General features: G+C 37.4%; 1 protein-coding gene across 4 annotated transcripts in view; it reads left to right on the top strand.

Moving 5' to 3' along the window:
• ARFIP1 (ADP-ribosylation factor interacting protein 1) overlaps positions 1 to 25414 on the top strand; it is a 186634-nt gene that overhangs the window by 119470 nt on the left and 41750 nt on the right. For all 4 annotated transcript variants that reach the window (XM_006884465.1, XM_006884468.1, XM_006884467.1 and 1 more), the window contains 2 exons: positions 5355 to 5576; positions 11869 to 12026. In XM_006884465.1, coding sequence (XP_006884527.1) covers positions 5355 to 5576; positions 11869 to 12026 — 380 coding nt within the window. The remainder of the gene's footprint in view (positions 1 to 5354; positions 5577 to 11868; positions 12027 to 25414) is intronic.

Below are 25414 nucleotides of genomic sequence, written 5' to 3'. Positions count from 1 at the left end.
TTTTTCTGGGTACAGTATTCTTCATTGATAGTTGTGTTCTTTGAGTGTTTGATATATGTCATTCCAGTCTCTTCTTGCTCACATGGTTTCTTCTTAGAAATCAGCACTTAATGTTACCTGCTCTTCATTATAGGCTACTCTTTGTTTCTCCCTCACTGCTTTCAGAAGTATCTTTGGTTCTGGCAAATTTGACTATAATATGCCTTGGTATTTTTATTTTGGGGTCTGTTCTATGTGTTGTTTGCTCAGCTTCTTGAATATATATCCTCTCATTCTTAGTTATGCCTGGGAAGTTTTCTTTTACTAATTCTTCCACAACTTTATTGGTGCCTTTACTTGCTTCTTCCTGTTCTGGGATTCCAATAATACACATGTTATTTCTCTTCCTGGTGTTCCACATTGTTCTTAGGTTTTCTTCTTTTTCCTTCTTTCTTAATTGTGCTTTTTGCTCTAGCAGATCAGTGGTGAGAATTCTATGTTCTATTTCACTGGTTCTGTATTCTATCTCTTCATCTCTGTTCATGTGTTGCTCCATCATGTTGCCAGCATCTGTAACCTTGGATCTCATATTTTGAATTGTTATTTCTTGTTTTTCCAGTGCTTCTAATGCCTTGTTTGTTTTACCTGCATTATTTTGAGTTTTTTTAAAAACTCCTCTTGATTTTTGCTTGTAGTGTCCTGTAATTCTTCAAGGGTTTTTTGGTTGGGATTTTTTTTTGTTGTTGTTGTTTGTTTATTTTTGGGTTTTTTTTTTAACCTATTGAAAATATTCAGTCATTGTTATTTAACATTCTCTTTCAGAAAGTTCCATCAGACTTTCTGGCTTCAGGAAATCCATTGCTACTTTGTCACTTTTGGGGGGTGAGATTTTGCTGTGGGATTGTGTGGGGAATGAGGTTGCCTGCTTCTTTTAGGACATTGCTGTGGTAGAGTGTTTCATGCCTGAGGCAATAACAGGTTCTTGATCTGATGTTACTGCTCCAGAAGGTTGGGCAGGCACCCACGTGGATGCACATAGGATGGGCACACACATAGACACACACAGGAATGGAGGGAGGGAGAGATTTGCACGCAGACACACACAGGGATGTGTGTGTGTGTGTGTGTGTGGGTGTGTTGTGTGCAGGGGAAATGGAAAAGCAAAAAGCCTTGGTTTTCCCCTCAAGAACTGGGTCTGCCACTCCAGTCAAGCCCCAGCTGTCTACTCCCTCCTGCTTAAGGTGATAGGGTCCCACAAATGGTCTAACAATCAACCATGATTCCCACTAAGTAACTCACTGAAATTCTCGCTGTCTTGCTTTCTCCTGGCTGCTGCATCCTGCTGCTGCTCACAGCTGCTCGCTGCTGCTTGCTGCTCCCTGCTTTCCACTGAGGCACGCTTCTCCCTACCAAGGGCCTGACAGCAGTTTTTTCCCCAAAGTACCTAAATGACCAAAGAGGAAGCCCACTGTTCCCTTCTGGAAATGGCTCTTCACCTCTTTTGAGGTGCCCAGGACCACCGTATTGCCTGAGTTAAGGGGTCCCACTTGGTCAAGCCAGACAACAAGTTTTTTTCCCCCAAAATAACTGTGGGAGCAGCACAGGCAGTGCCATCCTGGCTTCCTGCCATGCTTTCCTGGCTTTTTTTTAGCAAATATTTTTAAGATTTTCCTCAAAAAGAATATTTAGCACTTTTAAATAAGAAGAAAAATTTTCAGTTTAGGCTTTGACCCCATCTTTTTAAATATTAACCTATCTTATTTTACTTATAAAATTGAAATAGTCTGGGAATGAGTGATTTACCTTGTTTTCATTTTGAGATATTACTTCTTGGTGATGTTTTTATCATTACAATCACAATGTCTCCAGCTTAATTTTTTTCTTCGTGTGATTTCATCTCCTGGGAGTATTTTTTGTGTGTATTTCCCCTGGTGCTAGGTTTATACCCTTTTGTGGCTTTTAAAACTTCTGACTCATCCTATCATTTTCTATATTGTTAAGAATTTCTCTACTTTTAGAATAAGTTTTTGCTATAAGAAATGTTTATTCATAAAGAATCTTGATTTATTAGATTAGAGTTTGTGTCAGGGGATTTATTCGCATTGTAAATGGAAAAATGAACATGTAAGAGATTGTGAGGATGACACAGAATAGGGCAAGGGTTCAGATCTGTTGTTCACACCGTCACCATAAGTAGTTGACTCCGAGCAGAGAGGCGTAACAATAACAACAGTAATATGCAATATGCTAACATTAAGAAGTTAAGTATAGATTTTTATATATGGACAAGGAAAAGTCTCAAGATCATTTATTCTTCAGGATATATAACATATAGTATATGTATATATATATATGTATACATATGTGTATATCTGTTGTATATATAATATATAGCATAACATGATCTCATGTTTACTTAAAAATAACAGCATATATGTCATTTTATGTGTAAAATCCAGAGCACCTATCAAATAACATGTTAGTTTTCTATATTTAATGAAGTTAAGATTCTGCTGAAAATTATCCAAAAACGTTTGGAACAATATGTCAACAGAGAACTGCCAGATGTGCAGGCTGGATAGGGATATTATAGCTAATGTTAGATAGATCTTGGCAGAAAGCAAAGAATACCAGAAGAATGTCTATCTGTGCTTCATTGACTATCCAAAAGCTTTTGACTGTGTAGATCACAGGCTGTGGGTGACTGAGAAGAATGGGAATCCCAGAACATTTGATTGTGCTAATGTGAAGCCTATACTTGGACCAAGAGGCAGTTGTCATAACAGAGCAAGGAGATACTGCATGGTTCGTAATCACGAAGGGGGTTCGTCAGGGATGTATTCTGTCTCCATACCTTTTCAGTCTGTATGCAGAACAGATCATCCAAGACGCTGGACTATACGAAGAGGATTGTGGCATCAGGATTGGTGGAAGAATCATCAACAACCTGCATTATGCAGATGACACAACCCTGATTGCTGAAACTGAGGAGTACCTGAAGTGCTTGCTGTAGAAGATCAAGGACTACAGCCTCCTATATGGACTGAAGCTCAAAATCAAGAAAACAAAGATTCTCACCACTGGACCAATTGGCAGCATCAGTATGGATGGTGAAGAGATTGAGATAGTTAACAGTTTTAGTTTACTTGACTCCACAATCAACACTCTTGGTAACAGCAGCCAGGAAAACAAGAAACAAATTGCATTGGGAAAGTTGGCTGTGAGGGACCTCTCAAGAGTACTGAAGGGCAACGATGTCAGACTAGAGACTAAAGTGCACCTGATCCGGGCTATAGTCTTCGCAGTTATGTGCTATGCATCAGAGAGTTGGACAGTGAATACGGTTGCTAGAAAGAGAATTGATGCCTTTGAGCTGTGTTGCTGGAGAAGAGTGTTGAATATACCATGGACTGCTAGGAGAACAAACAGGTCTGTCCTGGTGAGAGTGAAGCCAGAAGGCTCTTTGGAGTCTGGATTCTGAAGCTTCGTCTGACATATTTTGGGCATGTTGTAAGGAGGGACTGGTCCTTGGAGAAGGACATCATGTTTGGCAGAGTGGAGGAGCGGCGAAGAAGAGGAAGACCTTCGATGAGATGGATCGATTCTGTGACTGGAGCAGTGGGAATAAGTGCATTTGAGATGGCTAGGTTGGCACAGGATAGAAGAGCGTTTAGAGCTCTTGTACATAGGGTCGCTATGAGTTGCAAGCGACTCGATGGCACACAACAACAACAAAGATTGTTTTGTGTAATACTGCACTATTTTAATTTTTCACAAATACTCTGTAAGCCAATACTTTGAGATACAAAAATTTAAAATTTACTAACTTTAAAAAAAATGTTATTGACCATACCTTTCTAATTACTTATTGTAAAGAGAGCAAGGGCTACGTTGGGATAGCTGTGTCTGCGTTTTACCAACTCCACAAAGATGATCTATCTCTGTCAACACAGCCTGAACACAGAACCAATTCCTGTAAGGTCAGACATGCCTCTTACACTCCCGCACCTCCTTCTAGTCATCCCAACACCAATCCTATAGCTTGTCTGGGTCCAGAATCTCATATGATAGCTCACAGACCACATAGAACTGTATTAGTGAAGTCAAAAGGCTTCAGGTTGGCAGTAAGATACAGTCAGTCAGCACAACTTTCAAAATTTGCTCATGCCACCTCACCCTTGAGCCTTAAGGCATTGGGGCAGTGTTACAAAGTGCCCAGTCCAATATGGCTCTCCCCAGCCCACCTCCAGTATTCCAGCAAACTTGAGCAAAGGTTTGACATTCTGGTTTAATGGGGTGGCAGTCCTATGATCCCTCCATCTCTCATCTGGTCTCTGGTTTGCTGCTGCAGCTGCTGTGGCTGCCTCTACTGCAGGCCCTGGGCTGATTGGCATAAGAATCTCTGGCCCTGAAAGACACCCTGCATTTTCTTGCTTTTTCTTTGCTAGTGCTGAGGTTCTCTCATGCTGCTGCTGCTGCTGCTGAATCCACTCAGTTTAATGGCAAGACTAGCCAGTTGCCTTGTGGATTGGCGAAACTTGCCACTCCTTTTGTGGATAGACTAATGCGTCCTATTTTCTTATTCCCACCCATCCACATAGCAAAGTCAGTCTATGCTAGGAAAGCCATTTTAAACAATAAACCCTTAACAGCGCACTTACTACTTTCTTAGAATATATTTGATAATTAACCTCTCTGACTCCATTTTTTCTCTGTCTTCTTCCCCCCATCCCCTCCCCTCCTTTCATTTCTCTCCCTCCAACCTTTTTCTTTCTCTTCTCTTCATCCTTCCCTGTCCTACTCCCACCTCCTTCAACAAATACACAAAAGTTATTTAGAGGGGAATAAACATTTGAAACTATTAGGAGACTTGTGTACCATAGAGTCGGAACCAACCTGTAGCTGACCCTCTGGCAGGTTTTCAGAGGCAGAGGCAGTTAATCACATTGGAGAAGATTTGAGAATTTTTATTAATCCTTTCTTAACAGTCCAGTTGGTCTTAAATCAATGTCTGGTATCCCTGCTGTTTTGAGCATCCTGTTTTCACATATGCATAGAAAAGAGAGGGTTTGCATGTTTTGAAAAACCATATCATGCACACATCTCGTCTGACATAATATAAATTACCAAGGAAAGCTTTAAAATATAACTCTTATTACTAATAATTGAGATGTATCTAATACATTTTTTTTTGTGAGTCCTGATGAATTTCTAATGTAGCTGATACTTTTCAGTTTATTCAGCTAAATTCTGAAAGCCAAAAATTGATGTATTCAATAAATTATAACATTCATACTTTTGGGTTGCTATATTATTTTTCCCTTTTGTTCTTATTATCCTTTCAAAACAAAGCTCATTTATCTTTCCACTTTTAGTGTACTCGGCAAATCATCTCTGAGAAGTTAGGCCGTGGCTCAAGAACTGTGGACCTTGAACTGGAAGCTCAGATTGATATATTAAGGGATAACAAGAAAAAATATGAAAATATTCTGAAACTGGCCCAGACGTTGTCTACCCAGCTTTTCCAGATGGTGCATACTCAAAGACAACTTGGAGATGCATTTGCTGACTTGAGTTTGAAGTCACTAGAACTCCATGTAAGATTATTTTAAATAGCTACTGGGGGGAAATGTTAATAGAATATCTAAGAGATAATTTGTCAATTTATGAGTTGGTACACTCTTAATAATATTGGAATTTTGAGGGAGCTCTGGTGGCCTAGTGGCAAGAAGCTGTACTGCAATCCCAGAGGTACAAGGTTCGAATCCACCAGATGCTCTGCTGGAGAAGGAGGGGCAATCTCCTCCTGTACCATTCAGATCTGATTTGATGGTACACACACATGAAATAATAAATTTTAAAAAACAAAATTAAATTTAAAAAAATATTGGAATTTTGAGGTGTTCTTTAAAGACATTTTGTATAATCTCTAAGAAGACCAGAATTACTCCTGACAGTATAGTGGTCCAGTTGCACTATTATCATACTCCACCAGATCCGTAGCAGGAGTGGTTCTGAGGAGCATAAGTTGGGTTTTTAAAGAAAGAAGCAGAAAAAGTTAGCTTGATCAGACAAGACTTTGTTAGAACTTAAGAGACAGAAACTAATACTAAAATTTGTGTTATGGACCCCAAAGCATTAAGTCATCCAAGTAGACCTAGCAGGGCAAATAGGTTGTGTGATTACATATCTGACTGCTTATATGCAAGGATATGTACAGGGTAACAAGGGGGGAAAGTACTTAATCTATGACAGATGGGGGTTTTGTTGTTGTTTTCCTACTTAGTGAGTTTCAATTAATGTTACTATGAGTAAGATGTTTGGTATATTTTTCTTAGCTCAGGGCACTTGCAAACTAAGTACTCTAGTTGTCTCCCACAATCCTATGCAAATAGTGTCATTTATGGTCATCACAATCCTACAAAATATGTCAATACCAGGATGGGAAATTTGATGAACAAGAAAGAAAAAAAAGTGTATGCAGCCTACCTTCATTTACATAGTGAGAGATTAACTGTTGTTATTTGAGTATATTAGACCAAATATATTTAATATATTTTAGTTTTATGTTTGACCACTTATGGTTCTCTGGAAGGACTGGTATTTCATGAGTTTTATTTTCTCTTAGATCTCTTTCAGTGGAAATTTTACCTTTTGAAAGAATAGAATGAAACTCTGCAATTATATTCCAAAAAGAAATTTGAAGAAACTATCTATGCAGTCTTTTTGTAATATTCATTCAACAAAATTAAAACTGAGAGTTTTCAATTCTGCCTTGATGGCAGAAAGAAGACAGTAACAGAGACATTGCAAAATAATTAGATAAATTAGAAGAGGACTTTACAGAAACAGCACTGTGCACTCTGATGATGATGGGAAAATTGATAATATATGAAATGTCACACTATTAGTCTTCAGGTGACAATATGCTAGATTCATTTTCTTTAAAGAATCTATTTTTAAGAAAATAAAGGAAATATAGTGGTTTTTAGTTATTTAATAGGAATGATTCCATCATGCAGTATTCTTGGAATCTGAATTATACTTTTTCTAAAAGGGCTTAAGGTGTGTTATTTCATCTTTTTAAAAAAATAGTATCTATCGACCAAAATATAATTGATGTGGTTTGTTAGTGGACAAGTGCTAAATGAAAGTGTATATAAGTATGACATGAAGAAAACAAATAATGTAGATAAAGATTTTATTGAATACTCTAATTAGTGTTTATAACCCTTAAGTGAAAATTGTGGAACAAAGAATAAAGCTATCTTTTCAACAAAATCAAGAGTTGTCTGAGATTCAGAAGTATTACATTTTGATGATAATTAGTTCAACAGAAGAATTAATAAGTTAGAGATAGATTTGAAATTTCAAATCAGAACTTAGAAGAGGACTGACTGTATATGAAATTCCTTATTAATTTTAGTATATAATTCATGAAACATAAAACTCACCCTTGCATGTATAGAAGTCATGAAATAGACATTCCTTAAGAGATAATTTTCTGCATGCTTCAGGAGATGTTTCTTTTTAATATATGTATAGAGTTCTACATTGATAACCACTATCTGTTTTCAGGACATTTTTCTGTCACCACAAAAAAGTACCCCAAAGCCATTAGAAATTTCCTCCTGTTTATCCTTTTTCAGCCCATGGCAATACTAATCTGCTTTACATCTCTGTTAATTTGTCTTTTCTGAGTAGTTCACATATTTGGAATCAGAATGATTATAATCATAAAGCATATATGGCCTTTTGTGTGTATTCTTAAACTTGTTATATGCTGTCAAGTTGGATCCAATTCATAGCTGACTCCCACCAGGTTTTCAGAGGTTGTAATTCACATGAGAGGAGATTGTCCCTCTTTCTTTTGCAGAGCAGCAGGTGGATTCAAACTGCCTGCCTTTGGATTGGAGCAGCCACTTACCACTTTTCATCAATATTTGTATTGTAGCATGTATTGGTCCTTCATTCCTGCTTTTAATCAAGTAATTCTCCATCTTTTACTGAAGTTAATTGAGAAATACTTGCAGCAGCACATGAACAAGGCACTACCAGAAACTCAAGCCAGATTTAGAAGGGAGGATTTAACAAGATATATCATTGTTGTTGTCAAAGAGATCCTGACTGAAATCAGAGAATATAGAAAGATGTTAATTTGTATTTTATTGACTGTGTAAAGACATTCAACCATGTGTATCATAACAACTTATGAATGATATTATTGTGGAGAATAAAAATTCTAGAACACCTCATTGTGCTCTTGCATAGACCAAGAGGCAGTAGTTAGAACAGAATGAAAGGATACGGAATATCTGGAAATCAGAAAGGTACATGCCGTAGTGACCTTTTTTACCAAACTTACTCAGTGTGTATGCTGAGTAAATAAGCAGAGAAACTGAACTATACAAAGAAGGCTCAGAAATGGAGGACTAATTAGTCAGCAAAAGGCTTGAAACACGGATATTTCAGTAAGCAGCATCATGATAAACAGAAAAGATCAAAGCTGTCAGGGGTTCCCATTTTACTTGGAATTATCAGTTAACATCAGTGGAAACAGCAATCAAGAAATCAAATTTTAATTAATGCTAAAACGCATATGCGTGAATAAAAACCAGTCTTTAAGGAAGAGAATAAAAAAAGCTTGCATTGAGCAAATCTGCCACAGAAGACCTTTAAATTGTTATGCAAAAATATCGCTTTGAGGACTAAGGATGCATCGAGCCCAAATCCAGGATATTTTCAGTTGCTACCTATATAGGGCTAGCGTTGCTGATGTCAGGTGCATCCTCACAGAAAGCACAGAATATCAGAAGAAGAATATCTATTTATGCTTTATTGACTGCGCAAAGACATTTGACAGTGTGGATCATAACAAATTATGGTTGAAAAGAATGAAAATTCCAAAACACTTGTGCTTATGTGAAACCTATATCTAGACCATTAGGCTGTTGTGCAGACAAAACAAGAGAACTCTGTGATTTTAAGTTAAGGAAGGGTGTCAGTGTTACATCCTTTCTGCATACTTATTCAATCTGTATTCTTAGCAAATTATTTGAGAAGCTGGACTCTATGAAGAAGAATGTAGCATCAGGATTGGAGGAAGATTTCATCAAGAACATTCTTTCTGCAAATGACACAACCTTGCTTGCTGAAAGTGAGGAGGGCTTGCTGCAGAAGATCAAAGGCTACAGCCTTCAATATAGATTGCATGTCAGTGTCAAGAAAGTGAAAATTCTCACCACTGGACCTATGGGGAACATCATGATAGAGAAAAGAATGAAATTGTCAATGACTTCATCTGCCTTTGATCCACCATCAGTACACTTGGTCCCAGCAGTCAGGATATCAAGAGACATATTGCAGTGGAAAAGTCAAGGACCTCTCCAAATTATTGAGGAATGATGATGTTAGTTTGAGAACTAAGGTGTGCTAGATTCAGGTCATGATCTTTTCAATCACTTGGTATGGTCCTTAGAACTGGACTGAATAAAGATGGCAGAAGAAGGTACCTTTGAAATGTGTTCTTGGAGAACAATATTGACTATCCCATTGAATGCCAAAAGAACAAATAGATATGTCTTAGAGAAGGTGCAGTCAGAGTGCTCCTTGGAGGCAAAGATGATAAAGTTTCATCTCGTACTTTGGGCATATTGCTAGGAGAAGAGATTGCTTAGAGAGGAACCTGATTGATTCTTGGAAAGATTTTATCACATCAGACTTTTAGAGACCATCCCAAGAACAAAATTAATACTAGTGGCTGAAGACTAGATCAATTGTGAATGTCACTGAGTACATCGTTGTTGTTGTTGTTGTTGTTGTTGTTGTTGTTAAGTGCCGTTGCATTGTAGGTGACGCATAGTGACCCTATGAATGAAAGTCCTCAACACTTGTGTGGCTTTCATCCTTTCTCCAGGTTCATAGGGTTTCAGGAGGCAAACTGTTACATAAGTGGATGTCACTCCTGCTTCGAAGTTTGTTTCAACTGGGGAGATCCACCAAACACTGTCCGCCATGGGTAACCATTATCGCATTTGACACATCAGTTTCACAGTGTTCAGCTTCACAGCAACCACAAGTTACCTCAGTTTGGCAAGTGGACACACCAGGGCCATACGACCTAGAAGAATGTTTGACCAAAAACAATTAAGAACAGGCCCCCAAGGGCCATGAATTAGAGTCACCCACCTTTGGCTTGGTAGCATCACTTTCGGTCCACTAGGCCAACTGGTCTCTCTCTATGTTGTTAAGTTCCATTGAGTCATAGGCGACTCTTAATGACCCTATGAAGGAAAGTTCTCGACAATTGCATGGCATTCATCCTCTCATCCTTTCTACGACTTGACGACACTTAACAACATAAAGAGAGACCAGTTGGTCTAGTGGACTGTAAGTGATGCTACCAAGCCAAAGGTGGGTGACTCTAATCTTCGGCCCTCAGGCCTGCCTGTCTTTCATTGTTTTTGTTCAAACATTCTTCTAGGTCATATGGCTCTGGTGTGTCCACTTGCCGTACAGAGGTAACTCGTGGTTGCTGTGAAGCTAAACACTGTGACACTGATGTGTCAAACACGAGAATGGTTACCCATGGTGGACAGTGTTTGGCGGAGCTCCTCAATTAACACAAGCTTGGAAGCAGGAGTGGCATCCACTTCCATAAATAGCTTGCCTCCAGAAACCCTATGAAAAAGTACATGATACCTAGTAAAAACTGTCTTCTTAATGATGGTGTTGGTGAAGAATATTTAATATACTATTTAACTACCAAAAGAATGAATTAATCAGTCTTGGAAGAAGTGCTGCTAAATTGATCCTTAGAGGTGAGGGTAGCAAAATCTTGTTCTTTGGACATACTTTCAGGAGGGACAAGTCCATAAAGGAGGATATAAAGTTGGTAAAGTGAAGTATCAGCAAAGAAGACTGTAAGGAACTGGATTGACAGTGACTGCAGTAAGTGTGAGGATGGCCAGCATTTCATTCTGTTGTACATAAGATTACTATGAGTTGGAATCAACTTGATAGCACTTAACAACAACATTTTCATTCTCTTACTTTTTTTTCCAGCCTATATTGAAAAGTGCTTTATAGCAAACCTCAGATTACTCAAATGAATGATTAACTCAAAATACCAATTTTAATGATTGACCAGATATGTTCATGTGTTACCTTATGGTTACCAACTTGGACTACAAACATTTCCCTGGTGGGAACTTAAGTTTAGTTCTTGCTGTTTCTAAGGGAGCTGTGTGAAATGTTTGCAGAGTCAAGACTCAGTTTATTCAGAGAAATGTATTGAGGTTGATGTTGAATGAGCGTTTCTCACTTCTGTGCCTGTATAAAATTTTGCTTGAGAATCAACTGCTGTTCACAAAGTTTGCAAAGAAACATATGCTGTTAATATTTATACTATGATGAGATTCCATTAAAATACAAAAATTGTGATCTAGTTTATGTTTTAAAGTTTCAGCCAATTGTTACCTAATTTGGTTGTTAAAGTTAGTTGTTTCTCTGATTAATAATATGCTATGTTTTTCTTCTTAACAGCTGTGCTTATAGTACAGTAAGAAGAAATAAAAATATTTTTCCTGGCTCAAAGTAGTTTATCTTTTTCAGTTATTTTCATTTTAGCTGTATGTCTCATCTGATAAAGATTTTAGCTTACCAGACTTACTAGGCTTAAACTAGACTTACTAGACTAGACTTAAAAATAATTATATAAGTAGATTTGATTTAGGGTTCATATTTCTTTAATGATTGACAGAAAAATTAAAATTTCTGTTGTTACATTTCAGAATCAAGTATTTTCCCATTAGTAATAAATTGGAGATGTTTTTAAAGACACGTTTGCTGATTTGTAACTGGTAAATTAAAATGAGTTCTTTGTTTTAGGAAGAATTTGGCTACAATGCAGATACACAGAAGCTACTGGCTAAAAATGGAGAGACTCTTCTTGGCGCTATTAACTTTTTCATTGCCAGTGTAAACACTTTGGTGAATAAAACTATTGAAGATACTTTAATGACTGTGAAACAGTATGAAAGTGCCAGGTAAGTAAACTTTCCTATGTGTTGTCTGTTTTACAAATTACATATAATTCAGTAAAGACTTTTGGTTCTAAACAGCAAAAAAAAAAAAAACTGATCAGTATTGGGGTGTGGGGGGAGGCGTGTAGTGGTAAAGTACATTAGCAAGTTATAGGGAAACCCAGAAAGGTAAGAGAAGGAAATTCTAGAAATAGGCAAAGACTAAAGCTGAAGTAATGCCACAGAAGAATCATATTAGGACCTGATTTTACATGTATCTGGTACTTGATGCTTCACAGCAACCATAATTTCCAAGAAGCTTTTTTTTATTACCTTTTGATTCAAAGACCAGTCATGTGCCTAAACCCTGCCTGCTAAGGGCTCTGCCCAAACTCTGCCTTAAAGGAAGACAGAGACCCATCAAGTCAACTCTGATTCATAGTGACCTTACGAACAACAGATCTGAAACTTTCTCTATCCTGTGCCATCCTTACCATCTCTGCCATATTCTCGCCCATTGTTAGAGTCACTGTGTGAGTGTATCTCATCTTTCACTGGTCCTCTCATTTTCTGAGATGATGTATTTTTCCAAAAACATGCCCAAAGTATGTGAGATGAGGTTTCACCATCCTTGTCTCTAAAGAACACCTTGGTCCTACTTCTTCCAAGATTGCTTTTTCTTTAGCAGTCCACAATGTATTTAATACTCTGCCAACACTACAATTCAAAGCCATCAGTCCTTCTTTGTTCTTCTAATTTAGAGTTCAACTTTCACATTCTTAAGTAGCAATTGAAAACATCAAGGCTTCACTCAAGTGCACCTTGGGCTTTAAAGTGACATCTTTGCTTTTCAGCACTTTCAGTAAGTGGTTGGCAGCAGATTTGCCCAATACAGTATGTTTATTTTTTTTATTTCAATTATTTTTTTTTCTAGTTTATGTTTTTTCACTTCTTGACTGCTGCTTCCATGGGGATTCAAGTAAAATTAATTAATTGACAAGTTCAAGCTTTTCTCCATCTGTTATGATGTTGTCTATTGGTCCAGTTGTGTTTTCTTGATGTTGAAATGTAATTCATATTAAAGGCTGTGATCTTTGATCTTCTTCAGTGCTTAAATCTCCTTTACTTTATTCTGGAAAGGTGGTGTTACTGATGAGTCTTCCTCTAATCCTGATTCTACATTCTTCTTCATGTATTCCAACTTCTTGAATTATTTACTCAGCATACAAATTGAATAGATGTGTTGAGAGGATTCAATCCTGACACAGGCCTTTCCTGATTTTAAATCATGTAGTGTCTGTCCCCTTCCCTTGTTCCCTCCAAATGACTGCTTCTTGCTCTATTTATGGTTTCTTCTGAGCATAGTGTTCAGGAATTCTTATTCTTCTCAATATTTATCATAATTTATTATACTCCACACAGTCAAATGTCTTTGCATAGTCAATAAATTCCGAGTATACCTCTTTGTCGGATTCCCTGCTTTTAGCCAAGATCCAGCTGACATCAACAGTGGTATATAACTCATTCCACGGCTTCATTGGAATCCAGCTGGAATTTCTAATAATGCCATGTAGATACAGTGTTCTCTTTCTTTTACTTTTTCTTTTTTTTAATTGCTGAAGTTCTTTATTTGAATTTAAGAGAGAGTAACCCAATGTAGGAAATACAGAGATCCAGGACCAGGTTCCAGTTCAAGGTGTGGCAGGAAAGCAGGACTCTTCTGGAGGTGCCAACTGGAGCCTACTGACTTTCAAGAATGCATTTCTCTGTTTGGGCAGGAGTGAAGATGTTCTTCTGCAAGAACCCTTTCTGCTGAGTAAAATTGTGAAATTCTTCCATGGCTTCCACGTTCATGTCTGGGTTCTTCCCAACGAGTTTTGCCACGTGCCAAGTTTTCCCATTGCAATTACTTTCACAGTAAATTATGTAATGGTCCTGTATTTCTATGTGCTTCTTGCCCCCAAAAGGACTGTATTGGCCAGTCTCTCCCTGTTTCTCTAAAATGATTCTCTTCTCATAGCACCAGTCATTCTTCATGAAGGTGAATGAGGTCTCCAGGTCCCCATTTGTCAGGGCAGTCAACATCAGAGGAGATACCTTCTTGGGCACTTTTTCCCAGGGCAGGTCACTGTCAACTACTATAGCTGTTATGTACCAGGTCCCTGTGACCTCAGTACAGCATATTGACAGAAGAGTGGTGTACCACTTAGAAGAATGTTCCTCCAAAATATAACAACCAACTTTAAAATTGAAAGGCCTTCCTCGAGGTCTTGTGGACTCTAAACAAGAGACAAAACCTAATATAAATTTTCAGAAAGATTTTGCTTGCATATAATATTAACAATATTGTTGTTTAGTTGGGAATGAAAATAAACCACCTTTTAAAAACTTGTTTACTTTTTTGCCTCTTGCCCTAGTTTAATGATATGAAAATTCCTATGAAAATTTAACTTATCTAATTGCCATTATATGCTATGCATAAGAGAGCTGGACAATGACTAGGGATGATAGAAGGAGAATTGATGTTTTTGAGCTTTGGTGCTGGAGAAGAGTATTGAATATACAATGAACTGCTAGGAGAACAAACAGTTCGTCCTAGAGAGGGTGGAACCAAGCTTCTTCTTGAAAGGAAGGATTATGATGCTTCGTCTGACATACTTTGGACATGTTGCAAGGAGGCACCAGTCCTTGGAGAGGGATGTCATGCTTGGAAGGATGGAGGGACAGCATAGGAGAGGAATACCCTCAATGAGATGGATTGATTCAGTGATTAGGGTAATGGGAGTAGGTATATCAGAGACAATAAGATTGGCAAGTGGATAGAGCAGGGTTGAAGGCTGTTGTACACAGGGTCACTATGAGTCACAAGCGACTCAACGGCACATAACAACAACAATCTTCTGATATTTAAATCTTTATTCTTAAGCATGTATTTTCTTATGACTTAAATAAATAAATGCTCAACTTACTTTAAAAAGTTAAAATGTGATCTTTTTTTCCAGAAGAATGCTTCTGTCTCATACTGTTGGTAGTTTTCAATTAAGTATAATGTATAAGAGTTTTAGTGACTCTTCATATTTGAATATGAAGATAAAGACATTTGTGCTCACCAGGTGAGGGAAAGCAGAGATAGGGTTATTTGACATATTTGGCCTTTGAACTTGATATTCTTTTACTTTATTTCAGTTATTTACTAATGTGATGCTTAAATCAGGAGATTGGTGATAGAATTTTAAAAAGAAACAAGAGACATGGAGATAATGTGTATTTATGGATATGCCCACCACTATCATTCCCAGAAATTGGTTTTCCAGTCTCTAAATCATTTCATGAATATTGTCTTTATTCTTCAAAGCATTCATGGATATATATTTTTCATTTCTATCTGGTCTATTTGATTCCTTTCAGAATCTGTTTATTCCTTATATCTAAAATTATCCATAATTAATACTCTTGCTTTTATCAGTTTAATCTTTTTAAGAACTCTGAATTTCTAGTCTTCTAGATTGTTTTAGTATTTCTGGATTTTGAGGATGAAATTGTTCTGTTTCAAAGAAATATTCCCTGCCTAGTTTAGAACTATCTAAAGAACTATGTGAATCTAGTTTTTATGTCTCTGCTTTGAAATTGTTCACTTATTATAAAAAATGTTAGTCATTCTTCAGTCTTCATTTATAATATGTTTTGTAAAAACTTGAGTCTATAATGAAATTAGACCCAACAGGAAAACTACTGATCATGCGTAAGGCATTTTAATTTGATTTACAGAGAAGAAAAAGAAGACTTTAGAAGTTTAACTAATTTGCTCATTTCTAATAAATTTCGAAGCCAAGATAATAACTTTTGGCTTTTTATTCCTACTCTTGATGAAACTTAACCTAAAATTTTAATGTTTAATTCTTTCAAATGAATTTTGCGTCGTATAATCAGAAATTATTTTAAAGTATAAAGATTTCTTTTATACAATACATAAATTTGTTTGAAACTTGTAAATTAAATTATAAATGAAGTTATATGCATTTGAGAGCTTATTTGGTTTTTCAAAAGAATTTAAGAGCTAGCAATTATATACTATTTAAAAACCAACAGAAATAATCTCACCTCATAATTTTTCATTTTATACTCTAATTATTACTTATGTTGTTATTAAGTTTAACTTGAGTTTTTACTTTTGTCCTGTTTATACACTGCTATGAAATTGCTTGGCTCCACAACTGAAAAAACTATTTACTGAGAGACTAATATTAAAAAAGAATCCCAGATTAAACAGTAGCTGAATTTTCTTCTCTGTCAAAACTAGAATTTACTGACTTTCAGTTCAGGGGTCACATATTTGATCAGCATGAAAAGTGATAATTTAAGCAATGCCCGGGTCATCTTTTAATGCTCCCTATTATGCATTGTACAAGATTTCCTAGACCTCTGTTGCTTCATGTATTCAAAAATCTTATAATCGTCCTTTTACCACTTCCCTACAGTAGCACCAACAAGGAAATCAATTGTGGTCAAGACTGTGGACACCTGTGCTCTACCAGTTTTATGTAAACCATAAAGTGACCAACTATCATTAATTTTATTAGTATGGAGTTTATTAAGAGGGCAACCTTCAAATGAAGAGTTACATTCTGTGGAAATTTAGTACTTTGCTTTCTGGTGTTAATCAGCAGTGTTAGAGAAATTCTTTTGGACAATCTTTACTTTAATGCCTTTTATAAACTCTGAATGTAACACTGAAGGGAAATAAAGTCAGTCAGTATTATAAAATTCCTATTAAATTGATCAGTGTTTAGAAATGTACTTAGAGGCTGTTAAAGGATATCACATTTTTGTCTTTACATTGAATCATTTGCTATTTGTTATAGTTCTACTTTTTTCTTTCTTTTTACTATTTTTAGTATGTTTGCTTCTGATTTAGTAATAATAGTTTAGTCATAATCTTTCTAAAGATAATAGCTACTGTCAAATGTCCAAATATCAAATTTATCTGTATGAACTTTTGTGGAGATTAAATTTTCCTTGCTTATAAATGGAAAACTGAAGCACAAAGAGCTGAAATAACCAGCTTGTAGCTGTAGAGAAAACTAGTAAAGGGAAGAGTGAGTATTCCATCCATCAGCCTGCAGATACAACTGATTTATCATTATCATTTTTTACTCCTAAATCGTCTTGAGTGATTCTTGAGTTTAGGAGTCTGTAAGTCCAATAACTAGGTACTAGTATGAGGGAAGGCTTCCTATCTCAGATGGTTCTGAGGAAGAATCCTTTGTCTTGGACTTCTGCTCCAGAATGGACTTCTTGTGGCTTAGTACCACTTCTCTTCCACTTGTAGTACACCGTAGTCACAATGGAATCGTTTCCCAGGGGAGGATGATGTGTCCTGTAGATCTGATATATATTGTTTTCTTGGCCCTCAGGCCCCAAATTTTGGAAGATGTCACTGGCTGCAGCAGAAAAAACTGGCAACAGCTTGAGGCATTCGGAATCACAGAAGCCCAGAAAGCTTGAGATATAAGCCATCACATCAAGGACTGGATAGGGGGAGATAGTAGTTGAATGGAGTAGGTGGGATTGCTGGTGGAGCAGGGAAAGGGTAGATCAAGACACACCTGTTAAGGATGGGGCCAACACTGAATCTACTGGTTATTTGTACTACTGAGAAATGTCTGATCTGCTCTTTTCTGTAAAATGCTTGTCTGTCAGATAACGTTTTAAATCTGAGCATTCAAATTAAGACAGGCTAGGAAGAAGGATTGGCCATCCACTTCTGAAATAGCAGGCCTCTGGAAACCCTATGGACAATAGCACACTTAGACTAGTAGATTGGTAACTGAGCCTGAACCCTTAAGTATGGAAACACAAAGGAGGAGGAACAGCTGTAAGCAAACATTAGTGACTGGAACATGGAATGTGAGAAACATGAATGTAGGAAAATTGGATATTGTTAAGAAAGAAATGGAACCCATGAATATTGACATACTAGGTATTGGCAAAATGAGATGGGCTGGCATGGACATTTTGAGTCAGACGATTCTATGACCTACAGTGCTGGAGATGAAAAGGTGAGGAAAAATGGCATTGATTTCATAGGTACAAAGGTCATTTCTAGATCCATCTTGAAATATAATGTTGTAAGGACAAGATAATATCCATATGCATGCAAGGAAGTCCAGTGAATACCACCATCATTCAAATATATGCACTAACAATCAGAGCCAAAGAAGAGGAAATAGAAGATTTCTACCAACTTCTGCAGTCAGAAATCAATTGAACATACAATCAAGAAGCATTAATATTAATGGGTGACTGGATTGCAAAAGTTGGGAACAGAGAAGAAGGATCAGTAGTTGGAAAACATGGCCTTGATGACAGAAATGAAGCTGGAGATAGAACGATAGAATTTTTCCCAATCAACAACTTATTCATTGCAAATATGTTTTATAAGAAACAAACACAGGTTATACACATGGATTTCACCTGACAGTATGCATAGGAATCAGATTGATTACATCTGTGGAAAGAATTGCTGGAGAAATTTCATATCAGTTGTGAAAACTAGGCCAGGTGCTGATAGTGGAACAGACCACCAACTACTCATATGAAATTTTGAGCTGAAGCTAAGGAAAATTAAATAAAATCCACAGGAACCAAAATTTGACCTCCCCCCCCCATGTTTAAAATATTAGTTTGTTTCCAAGGGATTGAAAACACAATTTTTTTTACTCTTTACAAAATTCAAATACAAATTCTTTCCATTTCCCTCATGCTCACCCCCCCGTCAAATTATACAACCTGATGATTAAACCCCCTCCCCCTGCACATCCACATCCTTCTTCTTCCAGCCTCTCCCACCCCTCTTGGATCCTTATACTCATTCTACAATAATGGTTTTATACAATATTTATCCTTGTGATAATAAGTTAACTCATGTAACATAATGCTCTCCATTTCCTCCCCCAAGTTAGGTAATAATTTACAAAATCATTGCTTCTGCCTGCTGCATAGTATTTCATTGTGTGAATGTACCATAATTTCTCAAAATTTGACCTTGAATCTATACCACCTGAATTTCAAAACCATCTCAGAAACAGATTTGAGGACTTGCAACACCAATGAGCAAAGACTGGACGAACTGTGGGAGGATACAAAGAAAAGGAAGACCAAAATGGATGTCAGAAGAGACTCTGAATATTGCATTAGATCACCGAAAAGCCAAGGCAAAAGGAGGAAATCAAGATCTTAAGGAGCTGAACAGAAGATTTCAAAAGGCAGCACTGGAAGACAAAGTATCATCATAAAATGTGCAAAGAGCTGGAGCCAGAAAATCAAAGGGGTCAAACTCAGCATTTCTTAAGCAGGAGGAACTGGGAAACATTTTCAAGCCTTGAGATGCAATACTTAAGGAAACTTTGGGAAGAATATTAAATGATTGAGGAAGCATTAAAAGAAGATGGAAAGACTATAAAGAGTCATTGTACCAGAAGGAATTGGCGGACACAGAAGAATTTCATGAAACAGTGTATGAGCAAGAGCCTTTGGTGGTGAAGGAAGCAGTTCAAACTGCTCTGACAGAATTGGCAAAAAACAAGGCTCCAGGAATTCATAGCATACCAATTGACATATTTCAACAAATAGATGCTGCCCTGGATGTGCTCACAAAATTGGCTTAGAGATCTGGATGACAACCTCCTGGCCAACTGACTAGAAGAGATCTATATTTGTTCCCATTTCAAAGAAAGGTGACCCAACAGAATGCAAGAATTATTGAGCAATATTGTTGAAATCACATGAAAGCAAGATTCTGAAGATTATCTAAAACCGACTGGAACAGCACATCAGCAGAAAACTGTCTGATGTGCAGGCTGGGTTTAGAAGAGGCTGTGGTACTTGGGATATTACAGCTAATGTTAGATGAATCTTGGCTGAAAGCAGGGAGTACCAGAGGAATGTCTGTCTGTGTTTCATTGACTCTGCAACAGCATTTGACTATATGGATCACAATAAACGGTGGTTGACTCTGAGAAGAATGGAAATCCCAGAACATTTGATTGTGCTTATGTGAAACTTATATTTGGACCAGGAGGCAGTCATCAGAACAGAACAAGGAAACACTACATGCATCAGAATTGGGAACCAGGGATGTGTCCTGTGTCCATACATTCTCAGAACAGATTATCTGGGAGGCTGGGCTCTATGAGGAGAAATAGGATTGGCATCAGGATTGGAGCAGATGACACAACCCTGCTTGCTGAAACGGAGGAGGATCTGAAGCACTTGCTGCAGAAGATCAAGGACTGCAGCCTTCAATATGGATTGAAGCACAAAACAAAGAAAACAAAGATTCTCACCAGTGTTGTGATAGATGGTGAAGAGATTAAAATTTTTAACAGCTTTAGTTTGCTTGGCTCCACAATTAACATTCTTGGTTCTAATAGCCAGGAAATTAAAAGATTACTTGCATTGGGAATAGTCGGCTGTCAGAGACCTCTCCGAAGTACTGAAGAGCAGTGATGTCATTCTGGAGACTAAAGTGTGCCTGATCCAGGTCATAGTCTTTGCAGTTACTTGTTATCCATCGGAAAGCTGGAAAATTATTAGGGATGATAGAAGGAAAACTGATGCCTTTGAGCTGTGGTGCTGGAGAAGATTATTGAATACTCCATAGACTGCTAGAAGAACAAGCAGGTTTGTCCTAGGGGGTTAAACCAGGCTTCTCCTTGGAGGAAAGATTCTGAAGCTTTCATCTGACATACTTTGGATATGTTGCAAGGCAGGACCAGTCCTTAGAGACATCATCCTTGGGAGGATAGAGGGACAGCCGATGAGATGAACTGATTCAGTGACTGGGGTAATGGGTATAACTGTGTCAAACACAAGATTGGCACAGGATAGAACAGGCTTTAGGGCTGCTGGACACAGGGTGACTCTGAGTCACAGGTAACTCAACAGTACGTAACAGCAACAACAGATCGTCTTAATTGTCTCCTTCCATTCCCATGATCCTAATTCAGAGACTAATTCTTCATTTCCCCTTGTAACTGATTTCTGTGCTGCTTACTTCAGTATCTACCCAGGTGTAGCTTCAATTCCTTATACTACTGCTAGTTAGTCATGATTCTAGCGTGAACATATAGAATCATGTAATTTCTAAATTAAAAGTTTAAATGGCTTCCTCATCACCTGCCCTACTGGATTAAATCTAATCTAAGATAGTCTTTAAACCCCTCTATTTCTAGGCCTTGTCTACCTGTTTCACTTAATTCTGTCCATTATCATGTTCCAAATTAAGGCACTAACATTACTCAGTTCCTTTCTTGTGTCATGTTGTGGTTGTTCGGTGCAGTCAAGTCTACCACAACTCATAGCGACCTTCTGAACAACAGATGTGAACATGTCCCTGTGCTCTGCCACCATCACTTTGCCCTCACGCTCCAGGCTACTGTATGGTCACTGTGTCAGTCCATCTCCTTGAGGATCTTCCTCTGTTGCTGACTATACATTTTCCAGCATGACGTCTGTTTTCAAGGACTGGTCCCTCTTGAGAGCATGCCCAAAGTATTTGAGATGAAGTTTCACCATCCTCGCCTCTAATGGCACTCTAGTTACACTTCCTCCATGATAGATTTATTTCTTTTATAGTCCGTAGTATCTTCAGTACTCATCTGCAACACTGCAGTTGGAAGGCACTGATTGTTTTTGTGTCTTCTTTAGTCATTATCCAACTTTCCGATGTGTAGGAAAATACTCTGGCATGGATCAATCACATCTTAATTTTGAAACTGATATCCACATTTTAAAAAATTCTTTGACAGAAGGTTCTCCAATGCAACACATCTTTTGATTTCTTTATTGCTGTTTTTGTTGTGTGGGTTTTTTTTAAATAAAATTTTATTTTCATTTTGACTGTAATAAACATTTATAGAGAAGTTTGATTTTCATTCATTCATTGTTGCATATTTTACCCCCTCTCTATGCCTTTCCCCTCCCCCAGCTCACTTTTTTTTAACATTCATTCATTGTTGCTCAATTACCTACCTCCCCTCCTCACTACCCAGTTGCAATTTTATGTCTCTTATTCTAGGCTATTGTCAACTTATATGCCTAATCAATATATTCCTTTTAAACAGTTCTTTCCTTTATCTGTTCCAATGCAATGGTCATTATCTATCTACTCTTATCCTATTCTCCTCCCTACCCCCATGTTGACTTGCTTTATAACAGTGGTACTATGCAGTATTTATCCTTTTATAACTGAGATATTTCAATCAGCATGATATCCTACAGGGTCCCCCATGTTGTGTGATGTGTTACAAGTTTGTTGTTTTTTAGTGCTGTATAATAATACATTGTATGAATATACCATAGGGTTTTTTATCCATTTATTTGTTGGTAGTCACTTGGGTTGCTTCCATCTCTTTGCTTTTGTAAATAATGCAGCGATAAACATGTGCATGCATATATCTGTTTGAATGGCGATTACTTTCTTTAGGGATTACCATGGGTGTTGATTGTGAATATAATTAAAATTAAATTGTTGACAATTTCAGTCTTCCCCTTTTATCCTGATGTTGCTTATTGGTGAGAATTTTTGTTTCTTTGATGTTGAAATGTAATCCATATTAAAGGCTATAGAGTCTTTGGTTCTCTATAGCAAGTGTTTCAAGTCCTTTTTACTTTCAGTAAATAAGATTGTATCGTCTATATAATGCATATTGTTGATGAGTCTTCCTCTAATCATAATGCCACATTCTTCTTCATATAGTCTAGTTTCTTGAATGATTTGCTCAGCATACAGTTATGTATGTTGAAAAGATACAACTGATGCATACCTTTCCTGTTTTTTAAGCCATGTATTGTTCCCTTGTTCTATTCAGTCAGCTGTTTTCTTGTTCTATGTATAGGTTTATCTTTAGCACAATTAAGTGTTCTGAGATTCCCATTTTTCTCTGTTATCCATAATTTGTTATGATCCACACAGTCACATGCTTGGTTAATAAAACACAGATGAACATCTCTTTTGTATTCTCTTCTTTCAGTCAAAGATTTGCCTGACATCAGAAATAATATACCTTGTGCCATAGCCTCTTTTGAATCCAGGTTGAATTTTTGCTAATTCTCTGGTAATATGCTCTTCCAGCTATTTACTTGCATGAGGTATTAATGATATTTTTTAGTAATTTCCACATGCTGTTGGATAATCCTTTTTTGGGATTTGGTCAGTTAGTCGGGTAGCTGTCTTCAGAATTTCTTAGTACATTCAGAGCTGCATTGATTTTTTTGAAAAAACAAAACACAACACCAGCTGCTCTGTGGGAGAAGGATGGGCAGTCTCCTCATGTGCAATTGACTGCCTCTGAAAACTTGCTGCAGGGTCAGCTATGGATTGGTTCCAACTCAACAGCACACAACAACTAGTATTTCATCAATTCCTGATGTCAATTTTTTTTGCCAGTGTGTTCAGTTCTGCTTGGACTTCTTTCATTACACGTGGTTCTTGGTCATATGCTACTTCCTGAAATGATTCTGTGTTGACCAATTCTTTTTGGTACAATGACACATTGCACTGGGAAAATCTGCAGTGGAGGGACCTTTCAAAATTATTGAGGAATAGTGATGTCAGTTTGAGATTCAGGCCATAGTCTTTCCAGTTACTAGTTATGCATCCGAGACCTGGACAATGAATAAGGATGACAGAAAAAGAATTGACACCTTTGAGCTGTGGTGTTGGAGAAGAGCACTGAACATCCCATGGACAGCCAAGAGAACAAATAAATATGTCTTGGAGATGATACAGCCAGAGTGCTCTTTGGAGGCAAGAACCATGAGGCCTCACCTCACATGCTTGGGACATGTTGCTAGGAGGTGCTCGGAGAGAGACATGATGCTGGGGAGGTGGCATGTTGGCAAAGGAGAGGAAGATCCTCAACTGGGTGGATTGACATGGTGACTGCTGCAGTGGGCTCTTGTATGTCAGGAAGTGTGAGGATGGTTCAGGACAGGACTAGCTTCAGATCTTTTGTTCATATGGTCACTATGAGTCATACTTGATTTGATGGCACCTAACAACAACTCTGTATATTCCTTCCATCTTGTGTATGTGTGTGCCATCCAGTGGAGCATCTGGTGGTTTCAAACTGCGTGCGTTTGGGATTGTAGTGTAACTAACTTCTTGCCACTAGGCCACCAGAGCTCCTCCTTTCATCTTATTTTAATGCTTCCTGAATTATTCAAAATCTTGCCCACCTATATTTTGCAATCCTTAAGTATTGCAACTTGAGTATTGAATATTTTTCTTCAGGTTTTTCAGCTTGAGAAATGCTAAGCATATTCTTCTCTTTTGATTTTTCTAACTCCAGCTCTTTTTACATTTCATTGTTATACTGCTTTCATTTGTCATTATAAACTGTCCTTTGAAATCTTCTGTTCATTACTCTTCAGCTTTCTTTCACTTTGTTTTGGCTTCTTTTTGTTCCAGGGCAAGTCTTAGAGTCTGACATCCACTTTGATCTTTCATTCCTCCTTATCTTTGTAATGGTATTTTCATGGGTAATGTCTTTGATGTCATCCACACTTCATTTGGTCTTTGGTTATTAGCATTTAATGCATCAAATCTGGTTTTGAGATGGTTTTTACATTCAATTGGGATAGATTCATGGTCGTATTTTGGTTCTTGTAACTTGTTTTCATTTTCTTCACCTTCACTTTAAGCTGGCTTATGCATAGTTTATGATCTGACCACAGTCAGCCTTTGACCTTGTATTGACTGCTGATACTAAACTCGAAAGACTCTCTCCATGGTAGTAGTTTATTCTGATTCCTGTCATTATAGTCTGTTAGGTAAGGTCCATTTGTATAGTCACTGTTTGTGCTGTTTTTGATAAAAGGTATTTGCAGTGATCATCCGACTCAAAATGACCAGTGACTCTGGTCATAGTCTCTCTGTGAACAACAGATTGGAATCTTGCCGTATCCTGCAGTATCCCCATCATCTTTGATATGCGCGAGTGCATTGTTACAGTCATTGGGTCAATCCATCCTGTTGATCTTTCCTCTCTTTATCTGACCTTCACTATTCCCAGAAGGATGACTGGCCCATCTTGGCAATATGCACAAAGTATGTGTGATGAAATTTCACCCTCCTTGCTTCTAAAGAATGCACTTTGGTTGCACTTTGTTCGAGACAGACTTATTTGTTCTTTTGGCAGTCCATGAGGTAGTCAGTATTTTTCTCCAACACCATGATGTAAAGCCATCAGTTCTTCTACTGTCTTCCTTATTCATTGTCCAGCTTTTAGATGCATAGCTTGAGAAGACCATCTTTTTTCAACTTGAACACGTGAAAACAAAGGTAGCGAATATAGGTGATAATTCTGGAACCTGGAGTTTAAAAAGAAAAGAAGTAGTTTAAACACCAG

The sequence above is a fragment of the Elephantulus edwardii genome, unplaced genomic scaffold (assembly GCF_000299155.1).
Source record: "Elephantulus edwardii isolate Elephantulus edwardi_28Jun2011 unplaced genomic scaffold, EleEdw1.0 scaffold00034, whole genome shotgun sequence".
Lineage (NCBI taxonomy): Eukaryota > Metazoa > Chordata > Mammalia > Macroscelidea > Macroscelididae > Elephantulus > Elephantulus edwardii.
This window is presented reverse-complemented; position numbering and strand designations above follow the sequence as displayed.